At 31.6% G+C, this 19,422-nt stretch overlaps 3 protein-coding genes across 5 annotated transcripts; 2 read left to right on the top strand and 1 right to left on the bottom strand.

Annotated features, from left to right (window-relative positions):
• Positions 1 to 861: 861 nt before the first annotated feature.
• Positions 862 to 5,484, bottom strand: LOC105675637 (uncharacterized). 2 transcript variants are annotated; one of them, XM_012372918.2, is made up of 6 exons: positions 5,113 to 5,484; positions 4,884 to 5,060; positions 3,284 to 3,708; positions 2,379 to 2,786; positions 1,698 to 2,123; positions 862 to 1,547 (listed from the first exon to the last, which is right to left on the bottom strand). In XM_012372918.2, the coding sequence occupies exons 1-6, from the start codon at positions 5,119 to 5,121 to the stop codon at positions 1,118 to 1,120; spliced, it is 1,875 nt and encodes a 624-aa protein (XP_012228341.1). In that variant the 5' UTR covers positions 5,122 to 5,484; the 3' UTR covers positions 862 to 1,117. The 2 variants fall into 2 exon arrangements, with proteins under 2 accessions (XP_012228341.1, XP_067204577.1); XM_067348476.1 differs by having other exon boundaries at positions 4,884 to 5,052.
• A 1,845-nt stretch (positions 5,485 to 7,329) lies between these two features.
• Positions 7,330 to 11,141, top strand: LOC105675638 (uncharacterized). Of its 2 annotated transcripts, XM_067348477.1 has the most exons (8): positions 7,330 to 8,938; positions 9,204 to 9,355; positions 9,441 to 9,539; positions 9,687 to 9,890; positions 10,019 to 10,158; positions 10,229 to 10,295; positions 10,381 to 10,576; positions 10,663 to 11,141. In XM_067348477.1, the coding sequence occupies exons 1-8, from the start codon at positions 8,875 to 8,877 to the stop codon at positions 10,821 to 10,823; spliced, it is 1,083 nt and encodes a 360-aa protein (XP_067204578.1). In that variant the 5' UTR covers positions 7,330 to 8,874; the 3' UTR covers positions 10,824 to 11,141. The 2 variants fall into 2 exon arrangements, 1 of the variants encoding a protein (XP_067204578.1); XR_010888264.1 differs by lacking the exons at positions 7,330 to 8,938; positions 10,663 to 11,141 and having other exon boundaries at positions 9,223 to 9,886; positions 10,019 to 10,522.
• A 654-nt stretch (positions 11,142 to 11,795) lies between these two features.
• LOC136998953 (uncharacterized) lies at positions 11,796 to 17,965 on the top strand. The gene is made up of 4 exons (XM_067352340.1): positions 11,796 to 13,809; positions 14,155 to 14,583; positions 14,918 to 15,184; positions 15,352 to 17,965. The coding sequence occupies exons 1-4, from the start codon at positions 13,418 to 13,420 to the stop codon at positions 15,521 to 15,523; spliced, it is 1,260 nt and encodes a 419-aa protein (XP_067208441.1). The 5' UTR covers positions 11,796 to 13,417; the 3' UTR covers positions 15,524 to 17,965.
• The last annotated feature ends 1,457 nt before the right edge of the window (positions 17,966 to 19,422 follow it).

The following is a 19,422-nucleotide window of genomic DNA, read 5'->3' as shown; positions in this document are numbered from 1 at the left end:
AAAGATCAATTAAAATAATTTTTAATTAATATATTATTTTTCTCAAATATAATATAATAATAGCTACAAAGTCACGGCCGTTGGTGCGAAATAATTTATTTTTCATATAGAAACTTATTTTAAAACATTCATATAGAAACTTATGCTAAAATATTTTAATGTCTCGATATAGACGAATAAATTTCTACATAAAAAATAAATTATTTCGCACCAACAATCGCGATGACTCTGTAACCATTATTATATTATATTGGATAGATTATTATATCGAGCCTTTCTCTTGTAAAATTTACTCTATTATTTTTAACTATAATTAAAGTTTTTGGATTATTTTTATAATCTTATCTTATAAATATACAACTTGTGGTATAGCTAGTAACATACACCGTGGCATATGAAGCAATCTATGAATGTTCAATATCCTCCGATTTTTCTTACTAGAGATTATGAGAAACTTTGGAATGTTTTTGACAAAAATGTCAAGGCGAGGAACCAGAATTGTTTCGAGCAGTTAAACTTTGTTAACATGTTTTACTAATTACGTAGCACATTGACGTAATTTTTTTCCTCAGAAAATTTCTAACATATAATAAGATCTTTCCGTACCGGTGATTAATGAAAACCTGTCGCATGATTGCTAAACCAGTTGAAATTTCCATATTATCTTGTAAATACATGCTGTGCAACTTTACATAAATGTTAAGTTTAATGATTTCGTGCGTTTTTTATCAAAATGTTCTCCAAATTAATATAGCATAAAATTGAAAAATTTTTAAATATTTTTTAATGGAAATATTATAATTAAATTAGTAAGACAACTACAAAAAGTATATTTTATTAAGCAAAATACAATAACAATTAGATTATACATAAAAATATTTCTGGAGATTTAATAAACAGTGTGTCTTTTGTCTCAAATATCAAAGTATCTAGAATATCGAATTATGAAAAGATATATTCGAATTATTATAATTTATCTTCAAGTCATTTTAATGTCTTTTTTTCTTTAAATTTTTTTTAGTTTAATCTCCGCGCAAAAGACTGTGGCCAAAGCGTTGAAACTCTTTGATGATATCGATATCTTTCAAAAGATTGATGCTGTTGTTCATGTTGGCCTTCACGGTAGGCCGTCAATCATCGTTGTGCTGTCGCAATCCTTTTCTGTAGTCATTATTTTGTGCGCGTCAGTTTCATATTTCTCCGTGCTGGCATAGTCGTCGTCGATAATTAACTTATGATTTGGAGATATAGTGGTATCTCTCTTAATACTATCAACATCGCTATCAAGATCCAAATAAGCTTCTGAATCGTTATCTAATACAAGATCTCCATTCTTTTCGTTTTTTTCGTCCAGATTGAGCTCTTGATAACGCGTTAGTGGTAAACTAGTTGCCTCTGAGTTTTGATTCTCTTCGAACTTTGACTCCTCGATTGCAGAATGATCGGTCAAATGTTTAGCGATAGATTCCAAAGGAGTTATTATCTTCTTGGCGAATTGCTGTCGCTCTTCGGGTGCCATCGATTCCGATCTATGGATAATTTCATGCCTAGAAATTTAATTCGACAGTTGAGTTAGATTTTTCTGTGCTAAATATAAAGAGGAATTATTAAGTTAATGCAAACATATTTTAATTATCACGTTTAAATTTTTAAAATAAATTTAATTGACAAAATAATTAAGTAGTTAAGAATTGCACCTGTTCAGCTTATTCTTCTTTCGAGGATATAGATTCAGATGAAATATCATCTGTTGCCTTTCCTCTTCTTCCGGTAGAGTCGTAGGGCTAGGTACAGCCATGAGGGGTATTGTTTGTGTGGGTGGTGCATAGAATTTTAGCCCGCGATTGAACTGGAAGGGCCTTCTAGACTCGTAATCGTCCGTGGATCCTTGCGGTTTCGACCATGAGTTCTTCTTATTTTGTTCCATGATGTCCGTAATAGGATAAATATCGAGCATTACACTGAACGGTTTTGGTTTGCGGTTTTTCATCACGTTCGTCGAATAGGAACCGACATTCTCGTACTGCGACTCTGCTATTATCGGCTTATTGTAACTGAACACGGGTCGAGAGTATAAGGACTCGTAGTAAGGACTGTAACGATTTATTCCGGTTGGAGAAAATCTGAAAAAAATATATTTTATTAAATTGTTGGTAGAGTTTCGGTACATTAATTAATGATTAACTTTTAACATGATAATTTAATTATGTTACATTTTTTAGAAACTTTCGTATTTTATTATAAAACAATAATTTTGGACATTTAATATTAAAGTAAAGTTTCATTTATTTAGTCTCATTTAATATGATTAATAATTTTTAATATTCTCTAATATTTATTAGCCTAGATTCGCGTTAGAACATTTTTTAGTTACAAACCTGACGTTGGACGTGGCTAGGAGATTCACGTCCGACGGATGTTTTGGCTTATATTGGTAAAAGGGGTCGTTAGTGAACGAATTACTCGGATAGGGGTGCGTCTCTTCCTCCTCGGATTTATCGCTATTGGACATCATCTCCCCTATGCCGGGAATAAAATCGTACTTCTTCGGACTCACATATACGCCGGCGAATTTGATGCCGCGATTCGGCACATCAGCGTTGTTCGTTAGGTATTTAATGATGTCCTGTATGTTTCTGGACGATTGCGGATATCTGTACTGCGACAGCTGCGGATATCTCGGTCGTTTGAACGACGCCGGATGCGGCGTCTTGAACTCCCAGTGAAACGGCGTCGGTCGAATCTCTTCCGTGTTTATGTCCTCCTCTGAATTCGGATGATTGTATCTATCGAAAAGATACAAGTTTACTATCTTATTTTAGATATACGTGAAAATTATCTAAAACATTATTTAAATTTTGGCACCATTGAGATCAATTTTTTCAACACTACATAATGTAATATAAATATGAAATGACGTTGGCTAATTCTACGTAATTTGAAAAATTGATTTATTATATGCAATGACACAATGTTATCTAATATAGAAAGCACTTCGATGTAATCGAACAGAACGTCAATGATATTCGAGGTCGTTAATTTCGGGATTATTAATGGGAGGATTGATTCATCAATTTAATATCGACATTTGCTCGAGGTGTGTCAATTCTTCTGATGCATGGCGCAAAAGTCATAACATGCTAAATCGACATTCATATATCATCGCTTTGTTATTTAATTCAACTATTTTTGATTCTCAACATTTTCGTTTATTTTGATAAATGATATAGGAGAATTTGCTATTAAAATAATCGCACATCGATCACGATGACATGTCACTCACCTCTGTCTTACTCGATAAACGATCGCGTGATTGTCGAACAATTGCTTGCCCTCGGGTTCCTCATTTTCCTTTTCATCCTCTACGGATTTCAATACTCTCTTCCGATGCTTGAAATTGTGAAGATTCTGTGCTCGCATCTCGGGCTCAATTGATTTTGTGATGCGAGATTCAGCCGGTGTCATATCGCTTGTTGTATTTTCTTGCATAAAATTTTCGTTCAAGTTGACATCACCCAAACGCTCTTCTATGGAAAGATCGTCGGTTCGATTGATTGTGCCAGATAGGATCGTGGAATTTGCATATTTTTTCAAAAGATGAGGTGACTTTTTAAGAGCATTCTGCAGTATATATATGTGTTTTGATTCTTGATTCATTTTACTGCTCCCCGACGTGGCGGACGTAAAATCGTACGTAAATATCGCCACCTACGGTGATATTTAAAAAATTACTTAAAGAGTATTTATAACAAATTAAAAACAAATAATCACAAATTAAAATTTGTTAGAGCGTGGATAAATATTGTACAACATTGTTATAATTATCACTGTTAGAATATTAGTAAAATAGTTGAAACTACTGTTTGATTTATAAAGCTAAAGAAAAATGTAAATTTTATGTCATTACAATGAACTAGACATCGCGCTACTTTTTAATGAGAACAGCACAATTAATTTTAATGAAATCTTGGTTTCTAACTCGATTGCAAATAGAATATAGCGCCAACAAGTCGCTAAATTGTAATTAATAGTTAATAAATTTTTGGGCAATGTTTATCGAGTTTCTGAAATAATAATATTGCAATTAACCTTGTTTTAAAGCGACGAATACCATTTAATCTATGCCGAAACACGGTTAATGCCCTATATGTGAAGCACGCAGAAATCTTTGCTCGCTTGGCTCGCCATGCATAGAAGGGATATTCAAAGATTTGCGGTGAAATTACGGGTCCACACGCCTCCACTATTAATCATCGGAGAAAACGTGTGAGCTGTAATTACACCTATTGTTCCTTACCGTGGAAGAAACTCATGAAAAGTTTCATACCGTTTAATTATCACGTCTATCCTGGCACGTGTAACAAAATCGTGCGAAGCAGGATGTGTCGCGAATCACTGTGCAAACGTTTTGTTATACAAGGTCATTGTCCGTGTAGTAAAATAATTAATCATGAGATGCACCCGATATACAAAAGTAAATAATGCTGAGTAATTAGTATCGCATCATATCATCTCTGTTTAATTGCGTAATACATTATTTCGCATTTTAACCATGGGATTTTAATGTTTTAAACAATCCAGTTATTTACAGTATGGTATGAATGGTTATTACGTTAGATTGTTAGACACAGTCGAGAGATGCGCTTATGTTCATGCCATAAAGAATGAGAAATCGATTGTTAAAGTATGCAAGGAAATGTTTAATTAAACATAATTCAAACTGTTTCTTATAAAATTATAATATTCATAATATGTGAGACATACAACTCTTGTATTTTTTTAGAGAAACTCTTGCATTTTAAAATATTTGTTAATAATGATTATAGTTATTGATAATATTATCAACATAATTATAATTATACTTATTTCTTTAGAGCACTCACCAGTATCACTGTTACCACCACCATAACTCCAATCGCACACTTCCTCGCGATCAGGCCGCAGCGACTCCTACTGTATCGATCACCGCGATCAGAATAGAGCCCTAGCTCGGATGTACTTATCGCGGATCTCCTGCTGGTCTCAAGCATCGCCTTCTGAGAGGTCTGGCGACTGGTATCCTTTACGATTACACATTGGTGATACGGGGCATCCTTAATTAAATCAGCTTACCGTTGACATGCTCGACAAGCCTCGCTGCGATCTGTCAATTTGTTTCACCTCGCCATTATCATTGAATGTAATCGCGAATAATTGATGAGAGTCCTTTGATAATGATAACGAAATGAGAGAAGATTGTTCTAGCCCGGCGGTATTCTTTGTATGGAGCGATGTTACTCTTTCGGTACTTCTCACGCAACTAACGATCGCGCATTTCTCGGCTCGCAGTTTTCACTAGTGATTCTATCAGTAGCGTTGAGATTTCCTTTGTTCGTGGGGGAGGCTCGTTATGGCAAGTTGAAGGCAGGTGGTTATGGGCTACTTATTTCGAAGTTCTAGACTCGAGTGCCATCGAGCGCGCACGACACGCGAGGAGAATCTCTCGCCGGTTCCGGTGCTTGACCCGCTAAATACGCTTCTAACGCTCCATTTTCGTTTACTTGTTCGTCAAAGCAACACCGCGATTTCTTGCTCGTGATATGCACTTTGTCACAAGTGTCTACATGCGTATCAAAAATTATAGAAAGTCGAATGTTTGAAGTAAGAGGCATTTTAACATATAGAATTAGATAGAGATAATTATAGAAATCTACTATAAAACATTGTAAACCAGAGCTCGGAATTAGTTGCACATCTCGGGCCGATTCCCGAGACGACGTCTCCTGTTCCCGCCGATAGCTCTGGCTTACGAGCGTTTTATATTAGAAATAGGCTGGGTTGTTTAGGCATCTCTCAGGAAATCGTAACATTTCCTTTGCTACATAAATAATGTTTATTTTCGTTAATACATAATATATATATATATTTAATTATTAATGAAAATAAACATTATTTGGAATCGGCCCGAGATATGCAACTAATTCCGAGCTTTGATATAAATGGTAAGGTTATGAAAAGATTAATATATAACAGATATATATTATACAGATTTAACAGATAATATTATAACAGATTATTATCCATGAGACATTATAAGGAATTTAGTAATCCTTACAAGATGATATTGAAACCTGTTTTGTTATATGTCAAGGTTTCTATTCATTATACATGCGCCACACACTTTTTTATGGAATTAAGTAGATGTCCTATTCATAGTTGTAAAAGTTTTTTCACACTTGTTTACGATCCAACTTTTATGTCAGCAATTCCGACTTATTAATTTGTGTTCTTAACCAAGTCTTGATCTTGAATAAAATCATAAATCTATTTACAAAAGATAAATTTGATTCTCGATCTTCAAATAATCTTACTATTAAAAAACTAGAATTTTCTTAATTTTTTTTAAATCTTAGTATTTACAAAATATTTAGATGATTTGATTAAATTTTAGAGAACACAAAGTATTCTATATTATTTTAATTTTTAATTTTATTTTATTTTTAATTTTTTAATTTTTAATTTTAATATATATGAATATACAGGGTGTTCCGTAAAGACCGTAACAACGCTTAGGGGTATATTTCTGAGATAATTCTGAGCAAAAAATCTTAATACCAAAATACTCAGGGTGTAATGGTTTTTGAATTAGAAGCATTTAAAGTTAACGAATAAGATAGCCTTTTGCGCGCTGAGGTGTGTACAACGTACAGTGATAAAAGCGAAATTGACTGTCGCTCTCCTGTTGTCAGTATTAATATTTGGAAAATAAATTTGCTAATACATATTAACATAAATATTGTTTACGCAATTAGGATTTTGTTGAAAATATTGTTAAAAAAAGAAATATGATACACAAAACGCAAGCTGTCAAAAATTACATTTCTTTGACATTTCTTTTTATCTTACAGATATATGTACAATAAAATTATTAAATAATTGAAATAGTTTTACAATATTTTATTTTAATAACAGTTAAAAATAATTAAATAATATTGAATATGTAAAGACTCTTTGCGCATAATTTTCAGGTAATAAATGTTGTACCTTTGAGTAATGAAACGCATGTATTTCATTTTCTTTTAATATTTTATGAACCATTGTTTTTGACATTCCAACTTGACGACTAATTTCACGAATACTCATTGTAAGATTTTCTTCTACATTACGTAGCACTTCTTCTTCATTTTACCATAAATAAGTAACATATCACAATATTCTGTACAAATAATGAGTAACATATCACAATATTCTGTACAAATAATAAGTAACATATCACAATATTCTGTACAAATATCTAAGATAAAAAGAAATGTCAAAGAAATGTAATTTTTGACAGCTTGCGTTTTGTGTATCATAATATTTTTTTCTTTATAATATTTTCAACAAAATCTCAATTGCGTAAACAATATTTATATGTATTAGCAAATTTATTTTTCAAATATTAATACTGACAATAGGGGAGCAATAGTCAATTTCGCTTTTATCACTGTACGTTGTACACACCTGAGCGCGCAAATTTCAGGCTATCTTATTCGCTAACTTTAAATGCTTCTAATTCAAAAATCATTACACTCTGAGTATTTTGATATTAAGATTTTCGGCTCAGAATTATCTCAGGAATATACTCCTAAGCGTTGTTACGGTCTTTACGGGACACCCTGTATACATGAGTCACTTTGTGTATATGTATATACATTTATCAAACTTAATATATTAACGAGATCTTTTTAATAAAGAATTGTTAATTTATATTGATTTAATTTTTACTCTAACTTATTTATATAATTAATTATATAATGAATAATATAAACTCTAATTAATCTGGTAATAAATGACAGGTATGTGACCGCTAGAAGGATCGCCAAAAGTAGTCCACTGGATCAGTTATGCTATGCCGACAACTTTGCCCGTGATATCTCTGAGAGCAGTTTTAGAGAAAGGTTTTTCCATATACGATTTGGAAGTTTACAGCGGCGTACTAGTAGAACTAGCATGGATAATTGTACTGTTTATTGGTTGCTTAAGCGGCCTAAGATTCAGACTCTCGTAACATCACTTAGAAATTAATAAGAATTTATTTGAAAAAAAAGAAAAAAAACAATAACGCCTTGCCTGATTGGATATGGTTTTTAATAGTTTTTAACACTATAATAAAACATTTTAAAAAAATTAATTAAAAAAATTTTTTACATTATTTTAATTTTAATAAATAATAAATAATAAATTATTTTAAAATTATTATAAGATATAAGGATTAGGCTCGTATGATAATATCAAATTAATATGTATATTAAAAGGTATCTCGAGCCATCGCTGGATGTTGTGCGAAAGTAATTAATATTTTTATGTAGAAAATTAATTCGTCTATACTAGAGACATTATTCTAAATAAATTATTTATTAAAATAATAATTAATGTAATAATTTAAATCGCCGTTCTACACAAAATTGATATGTGAAATAATTTCCTCGATAATAACAATTTATCTCTATTTCTTTCGAAATCTCTTCTCTCCTTTTACGTAACTTGACATTCTTTTATATTCTTAACACCCAAAAAAAAATATTCTACTAATAAATGGAGAATTCCTCTAAGCATTTCCTCTACGCAATATTATCTTATATAAAACATATTTCTCTTAATGTAACACGTATTTATCTATAAAAAAGTGGATGCGTGAGATATGATTAAGAGTAAATTCCTCTAAAGAAAATCCTACTATAGTAATTTGAATAGCTTCTTGAAATAAGAGGATATGTAAGATATTCGCGGACCGCGCATTTGTTTGAAATAGATTGTCATTTATTTGCTACGCGAAGTGTACGCCATCAAAGTGCAACGCAGTGTGATGCAACGAGCTTTGTGCCAGTGAGTGTTTAGTGCTACAAAAGAAATATGAACGAAGTACAAGAATTTTTAGAAAAAGCACATTTAGGCGAGTACTGGCCCGCATTTGAGAGTAAGTATTTTTTTATATTTTGAGTAACTTTTACTTAAAAATTTTATCTACAATGAAATAATAAATTGCATGGTTAGGTTTATATTTGTATTACATGTTCATCAATTTCTTTTAACTGCATTGTCCATATTATTATTTCTTTTGAGTTTAGAGTTTAGATATACACACACGCACGCACACACGCACACGCACGCACGCATACACTTTTGGTTTTCGGCTTTGAACTTTTCTTATAATTAATATCATATTGGTCTTTTATGTTTAGGAGATGCAATAACTACCGTAGATAGGTTATGTTTAATATCAGCTAAAAAGGCAGAGGAATTATTGCCTAAGTGGGGTGATCAAGCTGAATTTTTTAACAGAAGAAATGCTTTACAAGCCAGTACTTCTAAGAATTTAGTTTTTGATGTAGAGGTACAAGCAAGGAAGATTTGTAGACATTCCAAACGATTATGCATGTAATAAAATTGTTTGTATTTATTTGGGTATTTTGTTATAGGTTGATGAATTTGGAAACTGTAGCATGCCATTTGTAGATGTTAACACAGATAATTGTCTTGATATTGTGAACACTCCTTTACGCCAATTAGATAATATAGTAAGGATATATATATATGTATATTATATACATTATATTTTATATATAAAATATGTATATAGAATATGTATAAACATTTTAACCTTTTAAGATATAAAATTAGTAGCTAAATTCTTGTGTTTTTGATATTTCATGTTAACATTGTAGGAAACATGTAAACAGAGAAATGATTACTCTCAGCTCGAATCAGCATCTGATTCAGGAGTAAATAGTGTGAGTGATGGTGAAACAGAAATTTTGTTAGCTAATCAAAACGGAAAGAAACGACAACTATCGTCAAAGTTAGAAAAATCTAAACGCTATCCTAAAAGACTTGCATTGTGGTTCACAAGAACGCAATTTCAAGAGTTGGTAAACAATATATTAAATTGTTGCTCAGAATTAAATAATTATATTTAGTATTAAAAGTGCCATTAAAATTTTTTATTTAATTATACTTATATCTGATATACATTTCCATAATATATTTTTTATTTCAGAATATTGAGAAAGTAATAAAGGAACATTTAAAAGGTGATGCTGTTCTAATTTATTATAAAAATAATGGCATTTTAAATGGAGAAGCAAGAGGAATATTAATAGAGATATTAGCAAGTTGTATGATAAAAATTAATATAAAGTAAATTTTTTTACTACAATATTATAACTTTATGCATATTTAATGTTGCTAATATCTTTCTTTTTTGTAGCCCTACTTTTGAAGAATTTCAAATCGTGTCCAAAAAATTATGCGAATTATTTCCAACTGAGACTGAGGTAAAACTTTTTTATCTATATATTCTGAATCTGATAATTAATATTATCACGAGTAAACATAATATTTTTTGTAAATATATTGTAGGCTACATACGTATATGAACCTTTTGCAAATGGTCCAAAGCAAAAAAATATCGGGGGAAAATTAGCTGATAAAGTGAGAAATATTAAGTCTATGTTGAGGAGACTTGGTGCACTTAATCCAGCCAATTATCATAAATATTCAAATTCTACACAGAATGAAAATGATGAAAATGAGCCCAATACGAATACATCTAAAAGTATTTAAATTCAATTAAGATTATTAACTGCTAAGAAATATTTTTCATAGAATATGATAAATTAATTGCCTCAAAATTGTGCTTAGTAAATGAAGATAAAGTGCAAGCAGCGATTCGATGGCTGAAAATAAGTCGAGAACCTTGGACTGATGTTTTAAATAATTGGGATCTAACTTATGATATTAGACAAAAAACACTACTAGATCCGAAAAATGGATTACAATTTCTGGTACTATTTATAAAATAGGAATGTGTGTAGCTGTAATGTTCCACAAAGACACTGGTTATCCTGTGTTTGGTCGAATTAATCTTATCACATATTGTGAAAAATCTGATGCTGTGTATTTTCTCTTGTGTATGTTTGAAACGGTGGAACATCTTTGTAGCTATGAAGTTATTAAAGATTCCTCTGAATGGAAATTTATTAAATTTGATGATCTAATAGTATTTACACCTTCTCACTGTAGAGTTGGAGCAAGAAGTTTTTCTAATTATATAACATTCCGTCATGCGTTTGTGTAAAATAATATGTATTTATAATATTATACTTTATACTTTATGATATATTTATAATATATTACTTTATAATATATTACTTTATAATATATTATTATATTTTATAATATATAGTATATAAATCTCATTTTTTTTCATTAAAAATCTTTCAAAAAACAAATATTTATTTAATTCGACATCTGCTTTTAAAAATCATGTATAATTTTGTGTCTTTTCAAAAAGCTTTTCTTTCTTTCTCACGTATAAATTCGTATATTTTTAAAAACTACTTTTTGAATTACTTCTTGAAAACCACGTAATCTTCAGAAAGCTATTTAAAAACGTATTTTTAAAATCGCTCTAAAAACTACGTAACCGCTTGAAATAATTTTTACTCAAGATTACATGGTTTCCAAAAAGTAATTCAAAGAGTGATTTTTGAAAATATACAAATTTATACATGAGAAAGAGAAAGAGGGAGGGAGAGAGAGGGAGGAGGGGAAAAGAGGGGTGAGAGAGAGAGAGAGAGAGAGAGAGAGAGAGAGAGAGAGAGAGAGAGAGAGAGAGAGAGAGAGAGAGAGAGAGAGAGAGAGAGAGAGAGAGAGAGAGAGAGAGAGAGAGAGAGAGAGAGAGAGAGAGAGAGAGAGAGAGAGAGAGAGAGAGAGAGAGAGAGAGAGAGAGAGAGAGAGAGAGAGAGAGAGAGAGAGAGAGAGAGAGAGAGAGAGAGAGAGAGAGAGAGAGAGAGAGAGAGAGAGAGAGAGAGAGAGAGAGAGAGAGAGAGAGAGAGAGAGAGAGAGAGAGAGAGAGAGAGAGAGAGAGAGAGAGAGAGAGAGAGCGCAAGAAGATTCCTATGAAAAAAAATATTATACTCTACAAACAAGAGTATTACTTGGATCACACAGAAAGTACGCTTCTCTAGTCAGTATATGATAATCAGATATAAATTAATACTTTAGTAAGTTTAAAAGTAGAAAACATTTGTCTTAAAGTATTATTATAAATGTTTTAAATAAGAATAAGATTAGATTTACAAGAATAGGAGGTTTTTTTAACATTAAGAGGATTACAATCTTAAGTCTAGTATCTTATATGCTTAAAGGATATTACTCTATATGTTTGAATATCATCTTGAGACCATATATCAGAGGAAAATCCTCTAGCAATAACAGGTTACCGCTAAAGAGTAGAATATTTTTTTTTGAGTGAAGCATTAATCAAATTTACATTCCAGCATCAAGATAACTAAAACAATATGCAAATATTGAGTTGCATCCAGTTGCTCTTCACACCTTGGTGTGAAAGATACAAGTCGTCGCGCGCAGTATCGTACTAACTGCTGACAATGAGTATATAGTGTGTATTTAATTATTTTGATTATTTTGTATAAGCAATACTATTATTTTTTATCTTTGTTTAAAATGTTTTGTGTTACAGTTGATTTACCATAGTTCTGCGTAGAATTGTGAAATATTTAAAATATTAAACAAAAACGCATCAAACTCAGAAAATCAGAACGACAATCACTTGGATTACCGCATAGATCAGTGCTCGGAATTAGTTGAACATTTCAGCCGATTTCTGCGATATACGCCTGTTTTCCTCTCTTTACCGCGTGCGCTGCAGCCGCTAGGACCAACGCCACCGAGCGTTAGGAGCGGCACTATCTGATTATGAGTAAGTTCTCCCTATTTATTAAAATTAAAAAAAAATTTATTAAAATTTATCAAAAATAAATTTTTTATTTTTTAATTTATTAAATGGAAATATTTCAATAGATTTCCACGTCACTCATGAGATACTAATGCTGATGCGTTTTTTGAAAAGTGGTTTCTATCTACATTATTGCATCAATTGTTCATTCTTATAAAAGGCCAAGAAAATCTAATTAAGAAAATCTTTTTTATATATATTTTTTTTTTAAATTAAGAATTTGTTATTTTTATCTTTAGTGGAATAGGCCTACGGGAGAAACCACTTTTTAAAAAACGCGTCGGCATTAGTACCTCATGGGTGACGTGGAAATTTATTGAAATATTTCCACACTTAATAAATTTAAAAATAAAAAATTTATTTTTAATAAATTTTAATAAATTTTTTTAAATTTTAATAAATAGGGAGAAGAACTCACTCATAATCAGATAGTGCCGCTCCTAACGCTCGGCGGCGCTGGTCCTAGCGGCTGCGGCGCGCGCGGTAAGGAGAGGAAAGAAGGCGTATATCGCGGAAATCGGCTGAAATGTTCAACTAATTCCGAGCACTGGCATAGATAATGCAACAACAGAAAAACGTTATGAAATTGCCGAGGTAAAAAACGCAAAGAAATATAAGAAGCACGTGGTGGAGAATATGAAATATTTCACGGACCAGCATACGAAGTCTAACAACGAATGGACGTCTAACAATGACGAATGCACGTCTAACAATGACGAATGGTTGGATAAAAAATATAAGGATACAATGGAAAATATGAAAACGTATTTTCCAACACTGCCAAACTCTTTACTATTCTTCATATCGGCTGCGCTATATCGTGGAGATTGCGGCCGAAGTGCAATGGACAGACCACTCTGGTTGGATATGGACATGTTTCAAAGAGGACAAAAATTCGCACGAGAACACACCTTCTCGATCTTCTTCGCTAATATGCTGTCCTTATTCCAAATATTTACTTTTAGAGACGGTCTTAAACCGATGATTTTGAGCCGGAAATCTCACACGCCGTACTTAGCGTTTAGAAGGTATAAATTGTAATAATTTCGACAAAATTTTTCAAATATATGAAAAGATTTCTACAGAACTTAATAATTAGATTTAAATCAAATAATTTATTCTTCTATTAAACTTGTATTTCTTATAATGATAATGATATATTCACAGAAATCATTCAATATATAGCTCGAGAATAACAAAAGCAGAAATTACGGAATTTTTTACTCTACTGCAAAATAATTTTAACTATAGCTAATCTCAACTATTATGTAATAAATATAAATAATTTTTTCCAAAATAATATACAAAACTGTAGTTGAATTAAATTCGGTATCTTTTTGAAAAAAATGCACGTCAAAACTTTATGATTGAAGATACTTATCTACTATTTGCCGTGTGAGAAACTGGATGACAGAGGATCCTTGGACCAAAGGTACGAAGGCTCATCAAGATATTCAAGCTGTGCGTAGAATGCACCGTGCGATACGGCTGAAACTTTGCGAGTACGATCAGGAGGAACTCGATGCGGCCACTAACATTCCGAACCCATGGTGCCCGGATATAAAAACAATCCTAGAAGATTTTTCCTCCTGTCCGTATCCGACCGTGACAAATGGTTGTCTTCATCTACTGCTCAAACCCACGGGATTAAATCAAGCTGATATGGCAGCTACGCAATTCGCATTCATGGGAATAATTCTGCTTTATCCGCACGAGCTCGGCGTTCACGTTAGCGATGAAGATATGATAGCTTTTTGTCATCTATGGAGAGGTGTAGGATATCTCCTTGGTATCGAAGATGAGTAAGTACGATCTGGCGTTTCCGCGCAAGTTTGCTTATCATTACATTTCAAACACTGCAATGTTAATAGCAAGATCATTATGGCAGTAAGTTCAACTAATAACGAGTTTAAACTTTTCTTTTGAGTTTAACGTATTTCCATTCTAGAATAAATTTTTTATTTATCTGAACATTTTTTAATCTTTATCCAATGCATATTTTTGCTTTTGCTTCTTGATTTTTATTTGTTATGTGTTTGTTGACTGATTTATTACTTTTTATAATCTATTATAATATATTCTATAATCTGTTCTATAAAATTAATACGTTTTACCGACAATAAATCTATGCTCTAGATACAATTTTTGTCGCGGCAGTCTTGAAGAGATAAAGCAAAGGGGGCGAGACTTTATCGAAACTTGGGTGAGACCGTATTTACGGCAAGTAACACCTGAATGGGAGCACATGCTAAGATGTTTAGTAGAAAGTACAAATTATTATACGACGAATAGTCTCGTATTCAACCAATATTTACTATTCGTCACTGATTTATTAAGCATTAATATGCCACATATGCGAAAAACGCTCACTTGTATTCAACGATTGCAGCTTATGTTACTACGGTAAGCACAAATAAATAAATCAAAAGTGTATATGCAACTTTTAGTTAAAAATATAATAATTGGTAAAATTTGCACATCTTAATTATTATATTTGTAATTTATAATGATAAATATTTATAGTAGGTTATAATCATAACATTTTTAATAATTATTTTGCATAATTTCAGCTTTATACTACGTTATGGCATGAAAATACAATTTATACGAGAGTATATAAACAGAAAAATTCTAAAGAGTGTCGATGAAGCAATTAAATTTAATCACGAAAAACACGAAAAACTCGAAAAAAGATCTGCTCAGAAGGTTCCAGATTTTTTCTGCGATTCTGAGAATGGTTAACAATTATATTCCAAAATGACAGATTTATTCTATTTTTGTCAAAATTAAAAGGTCTAAGAAAGAAAAAGAAAGTATTTTAAATTTATTCCTTTCTTTTCCTTGTTTTACATATTAAAATATATAAATAAGTCTCCGCGTGTACAAAAGTTCATCCTTATATATTCAATAAATGTACTATTTTTTCTGTTTAGCTGTTCTCTTATTACTTCATATTAATGTATTAATGTATCAATTCTTTTTTTCCTTTTATATGTATGTCTTACAAAACTGTAATTAATGTAAGTAATGTTACTTTTTATAGATGCATTTGACATATCACATTTGACATTAAACATATCATTTGTACGCATCTCTTGAAAAGATTCCTTTCCTTATTTAGAATGGATTGCTTATAATTGCAGAAAATATAAACAAAATTAACAAAATTAAAATAATAATTAAATTCCCTCATTGCAGCGTTAACTTCATGATAAAAACTGATAGTTAATAAATACATATATTACAAATATTCTATTTTTTAGATTTATATGTTATATATTTATATATTTCACCATGCTTTAAAATTATGCAACATGAGATTAGTTTTTAATAAGATGATGTATGAAACAATCGGTCAAATACTAAATTATAGTCCGGAAAAACAAGTGCAACTTCTAAATCGCAAAAAATCGCAAAAAATCTAGAAAACAAGTACAAAATTTTTTTATTAGTGGAAAAACTATATGTAAAAAATAATATTCTTGAAATACTTTTATTATTTTTATACTGCTAAAAAGTATAAGAAAATTATTTCAAAATATTTTACTTATTCTGATATCTACACTGCTTTTATACATCTTTTTGCAATTCAAAAATTAATATATCTGTGACATAATAATTACAATGAAAATCTTATCAAAATTTTGCTTTTTTTGTCATGGCCCAAAAAAGAAACCAGAATATTTATTGAATTAAATAATAATTAAATAACAAAATAATAATAATAATAATAAAATAATTAAACAATAATAATAAAAAAATCAAAGCAAGCTAACAAAAGCAGGCGTGCAGCAGCGTCAGCGCAACTTTTGAGAGCACCGGTGTGAATCTGGCAATCAACTTTATAAAATATACAAATAAATAGTATAGCCTGTGTTTGTATTTCAAAGAGTTAAAAATTATATAGAGATTAAAAAAAGATCAGCGCTCAACTATAATGTTTTAATTTAATTTAATTTTTCAACATCTTTACATAATTATATTCCTCCAAATTTCTTTCTTTGTTTATCTATACTTTTGTTGTGTTTCTTAATTCGCTCTTACAATAAACTCAGTTTTTATAATTCAAAATTATAAAACTTGTTCGTCGTAAAAAACTTGCTACAAGACGAAATAACAGTTATAAATATTAATGTACGCTAAATTTTTAACTTTTCAGGAAAGTGGATTGAAACCCAAAAAGTATGCATTAAATTGCGTCATTAACAACATCAGAAGGTCAAATACTGACCTTCTCTATTTAACTTCTACATATGAGTAAATCCAATTTTTTTAAATAAGCATGTATAATTTAGGATTAATTGTTAACATGTTAGTTCGGTCTAGCAGCGACAAATTCTTTGCTCTTATTAATTATATTTTTTTAATTTGATTAATGCAATTTAAAAAATTTTTATTTATATTGATTTATAAGACAATATTTCAATCAATTTCTAATTTTCTAAATGTTCCCGGAACTCCGAATAATTCATTAGGATTTATTATAGAATTTGTTCGGAGAGATTCCTGCGTTTTCCGTCTTTCTTCTTTTATAAGACAGTCTCTTTGTTGGGCTAACTTTGCACGCCACATATCTAGAAACAATAACAGCAAAAATTACTTCTTAAATATTTAAACTTTTTAATCACCTTTTAATCTCCGAATTATATTAAAGAGAGAGATAAACAGTTTTGAGTATAGTCTATTATTGCTGAGATATAATAATTAAAATAACATTCATTTTTTATCAAACACATGGCTAGGTGCTATTTATTTTCTGTTTTGCATTTTAATTTTAAAATTGTTCAAATTGTTGATAAGTACATGTATTTAAAACGATGATGATATTTTACCTGTTAATATGTCCATTGATGGTTCTTCACCGTCATAATCCGTTGGTAAAATTGCTTTTGGTATTGTTTTATATAATGATTCTATTTCTGATTTGTAAACGTGAATCTGAAATAATAGAGCCAATTGAAATTGTGGAATTGTTTTAACAAAGGCCAAACTGTAGTTATTTAACAAATTACATTTATATAATTTCAAAATATACTTACTCTGTTGAACAATTTTGCTCTAAACATTGATTTCGCTGCTTTCATAAATATGTCTATATATTTTGGAGCATGGATTAAGTAAATCGCTTTTATTCTTAAACTGTATGCCGCCTAAATAATTGAAGTAATACAAATTATAGGCGTATGCCTAAGGATTGTGTTCGACTTGGTTGAAAGATATTGAGACCAATTCCTTAGAAAAATATAATTTATTTTTCCTCGTCAGAGAAGTAGAGTAAAGTACAAGTTTTGTGTTTGATTTGATTAAGTGCGCCAGAGGCGCTTTCTCGGCAAGCGTGTAAGGCCGAGAATTAAAAGAAAAATTGACGGGCGCGGTAAGAAATTACCGGCCGCGTCTTAGTGTGTTGAACGGGTCCTAAAAAGGACGGTTCAACTGAGTTAGCTCGTTGCAGCCCCTTTCCCGGCGTCGGTGGAACGCCGTTCGGGAAGTGGTCTTCCGTCTGACAACTGCTCTCTGAGCAGGCTCTGAGCGGTGAAGTCTGTACTGCGATGGATCGAGTCTCTGGTGTGCTGGTGGTGGCAACCGTCTCGGCTCTCGGAATTACGGATTGCTCCGTGTACCGAGGAGAGAGAGGTCTCCGAATTCGGATGTCGCCTTGAGTGAGCGTGTCCCTTGGTGGTCGAGTCAACCGGACGCAGAACTCTAGTGGGATTAATTTCCACACTAGAGACTGAGGAGGTGACGGCGAAAGTGGAGTATCCGCGGGCCGCTTGGTTGAAGTGCGTGGCCGATGCTGGGACTCTGCTTTCTTTTTACACGCCTTGCGAGGCAGTGTGAGAAAAACGGCGAGACTATGTGTCTCTGGTTATCTTCTGCCGAGGCAGAGTACGACTCAGTTCAAGGGCCCTGGGGAGAGCTCGCCTTGAAGCGAGTGAGTGAGGAAAGATCTGCGGAGCAGCTCTTTTATATCTCGTCGATCGAAGCTTGATCGCGAGAAGGTTCTTCACCGCCTGCGCAACCTGGCGGTGGGTCCGCAAGCTTGTAACTGGTAGAAGGCCTGCGGCGCGTAGCGGCGCCGCGATGTATTATACCGCGTCAGTGCAGCGGTGTGGCGGTGAGCCGCCACACAAATCATTGTTAATATACGCAAACCTTGAAATATTTTAATTATAATATAATTACTTTTTGCTAGATATTGTTTTATAGCCAAAAAATATTACGTATCATACCATACAAGAATCAAATTTCTTTAATAGAGGTGGTGAATACTTTAATACATGATTGATATTGCACCAGTACAATCCTAAACTGTAGCGACGTCAGGGACTATATCTTTTTCCATGCCTGTCTCAAATATCATCGTAAAATACCTGCAATATTAATTAGTAATATGCGTTTTGTATCTTTGAAAGAAAAATGAAGAATTTTATGTATATTTTTAAATATATGTATATGGGTTTGTTGTAAATCTATAATTTGTTATAGTCTCTGCTATAGATAATTAGTATTGTTTTTTTAGAAATAATAAGAACTTGCCTCTTAAAATTATACACAAAATTTTATGACTGTTATGATGACAGTTGTAGAAAAATTAGACCATAATAGTGTTTTATAATAGCTTTATGTGTTTAATTCTTAAA

This window comes from Linepithema humile, chromosome 1 (assembly GCF_040581485.1).
Source record: "Linepithema humile isolate Giens D197 chromosome 1, Lhum_UNIL_v1.0, whole genome shotgun sequence".
In the NCBI taxonomy this organism is placed as follows: Eukaryota; Metazoa; Arthropoda; class Insecta; order Hymenoptera; family Formicidae; genus Linepithema; species Linepithema humile.
This window is presented reverse-complemented; position numbering and strand designations above follow the sequence as displayed.

Coding starts and splice junctions, on each gene's coding strand:
- LOC105675637 (XM_012372918.2), bottom strand. Junction 2,787..3,283: donor GTTTATCGAGTAAGACAGAG/GTGAGTGACATG, acceptor TCTTTTCGATAG/ATACAATCATCCGAATTCAG. Junction 2,124..2,378: donor CTAGCCACGTCCAACGTCAG/GTTTGTAACTAA, acceptor TATTTTTTTCAG/ATTTTCTCCAACCGGAATAA.
- LOC105675638 (XM_067348477.1), top strand. CDS start 8,875: ATGAACGAAGTACAAGAATTTTTAGAAAAAGCACATTTAGGCGAGTAC. Junction 9,891..10,018: donor GAACGCAATTTCAAGAGTTG/GTAAACAATATA, acceptor TTTTTATTTCAG/AATATTGAGAAAGTAATAAA. Junction 10,577..10,662: donor CAATACGAATACATCTAAAA/GTATTTAAATTC, acceptor AATTGTGCTTAG/TAAATGAAGATAAAGTGCAA.
- LOC136998953 (XM_067352340.1), top strand. CDS start 13,418: ATGAAATATTTCACGGACCAGCATACGAAGTCTAACAACGAATGGACG. Junction 13,810..14,154: donor CCGTACTTAGCGTTTAGAAG/GTATAAATTGTA, acceptor TTATGATTGAAG/ATACTTATCTACTATTTGCC. Junction 14,584..14,917: donor CTCCTTGGTATCGAAGATGA/GTAAGTACGATC, acceptor TCTATGCTCTAG/ATACAATTTTTGTCGCGGCA.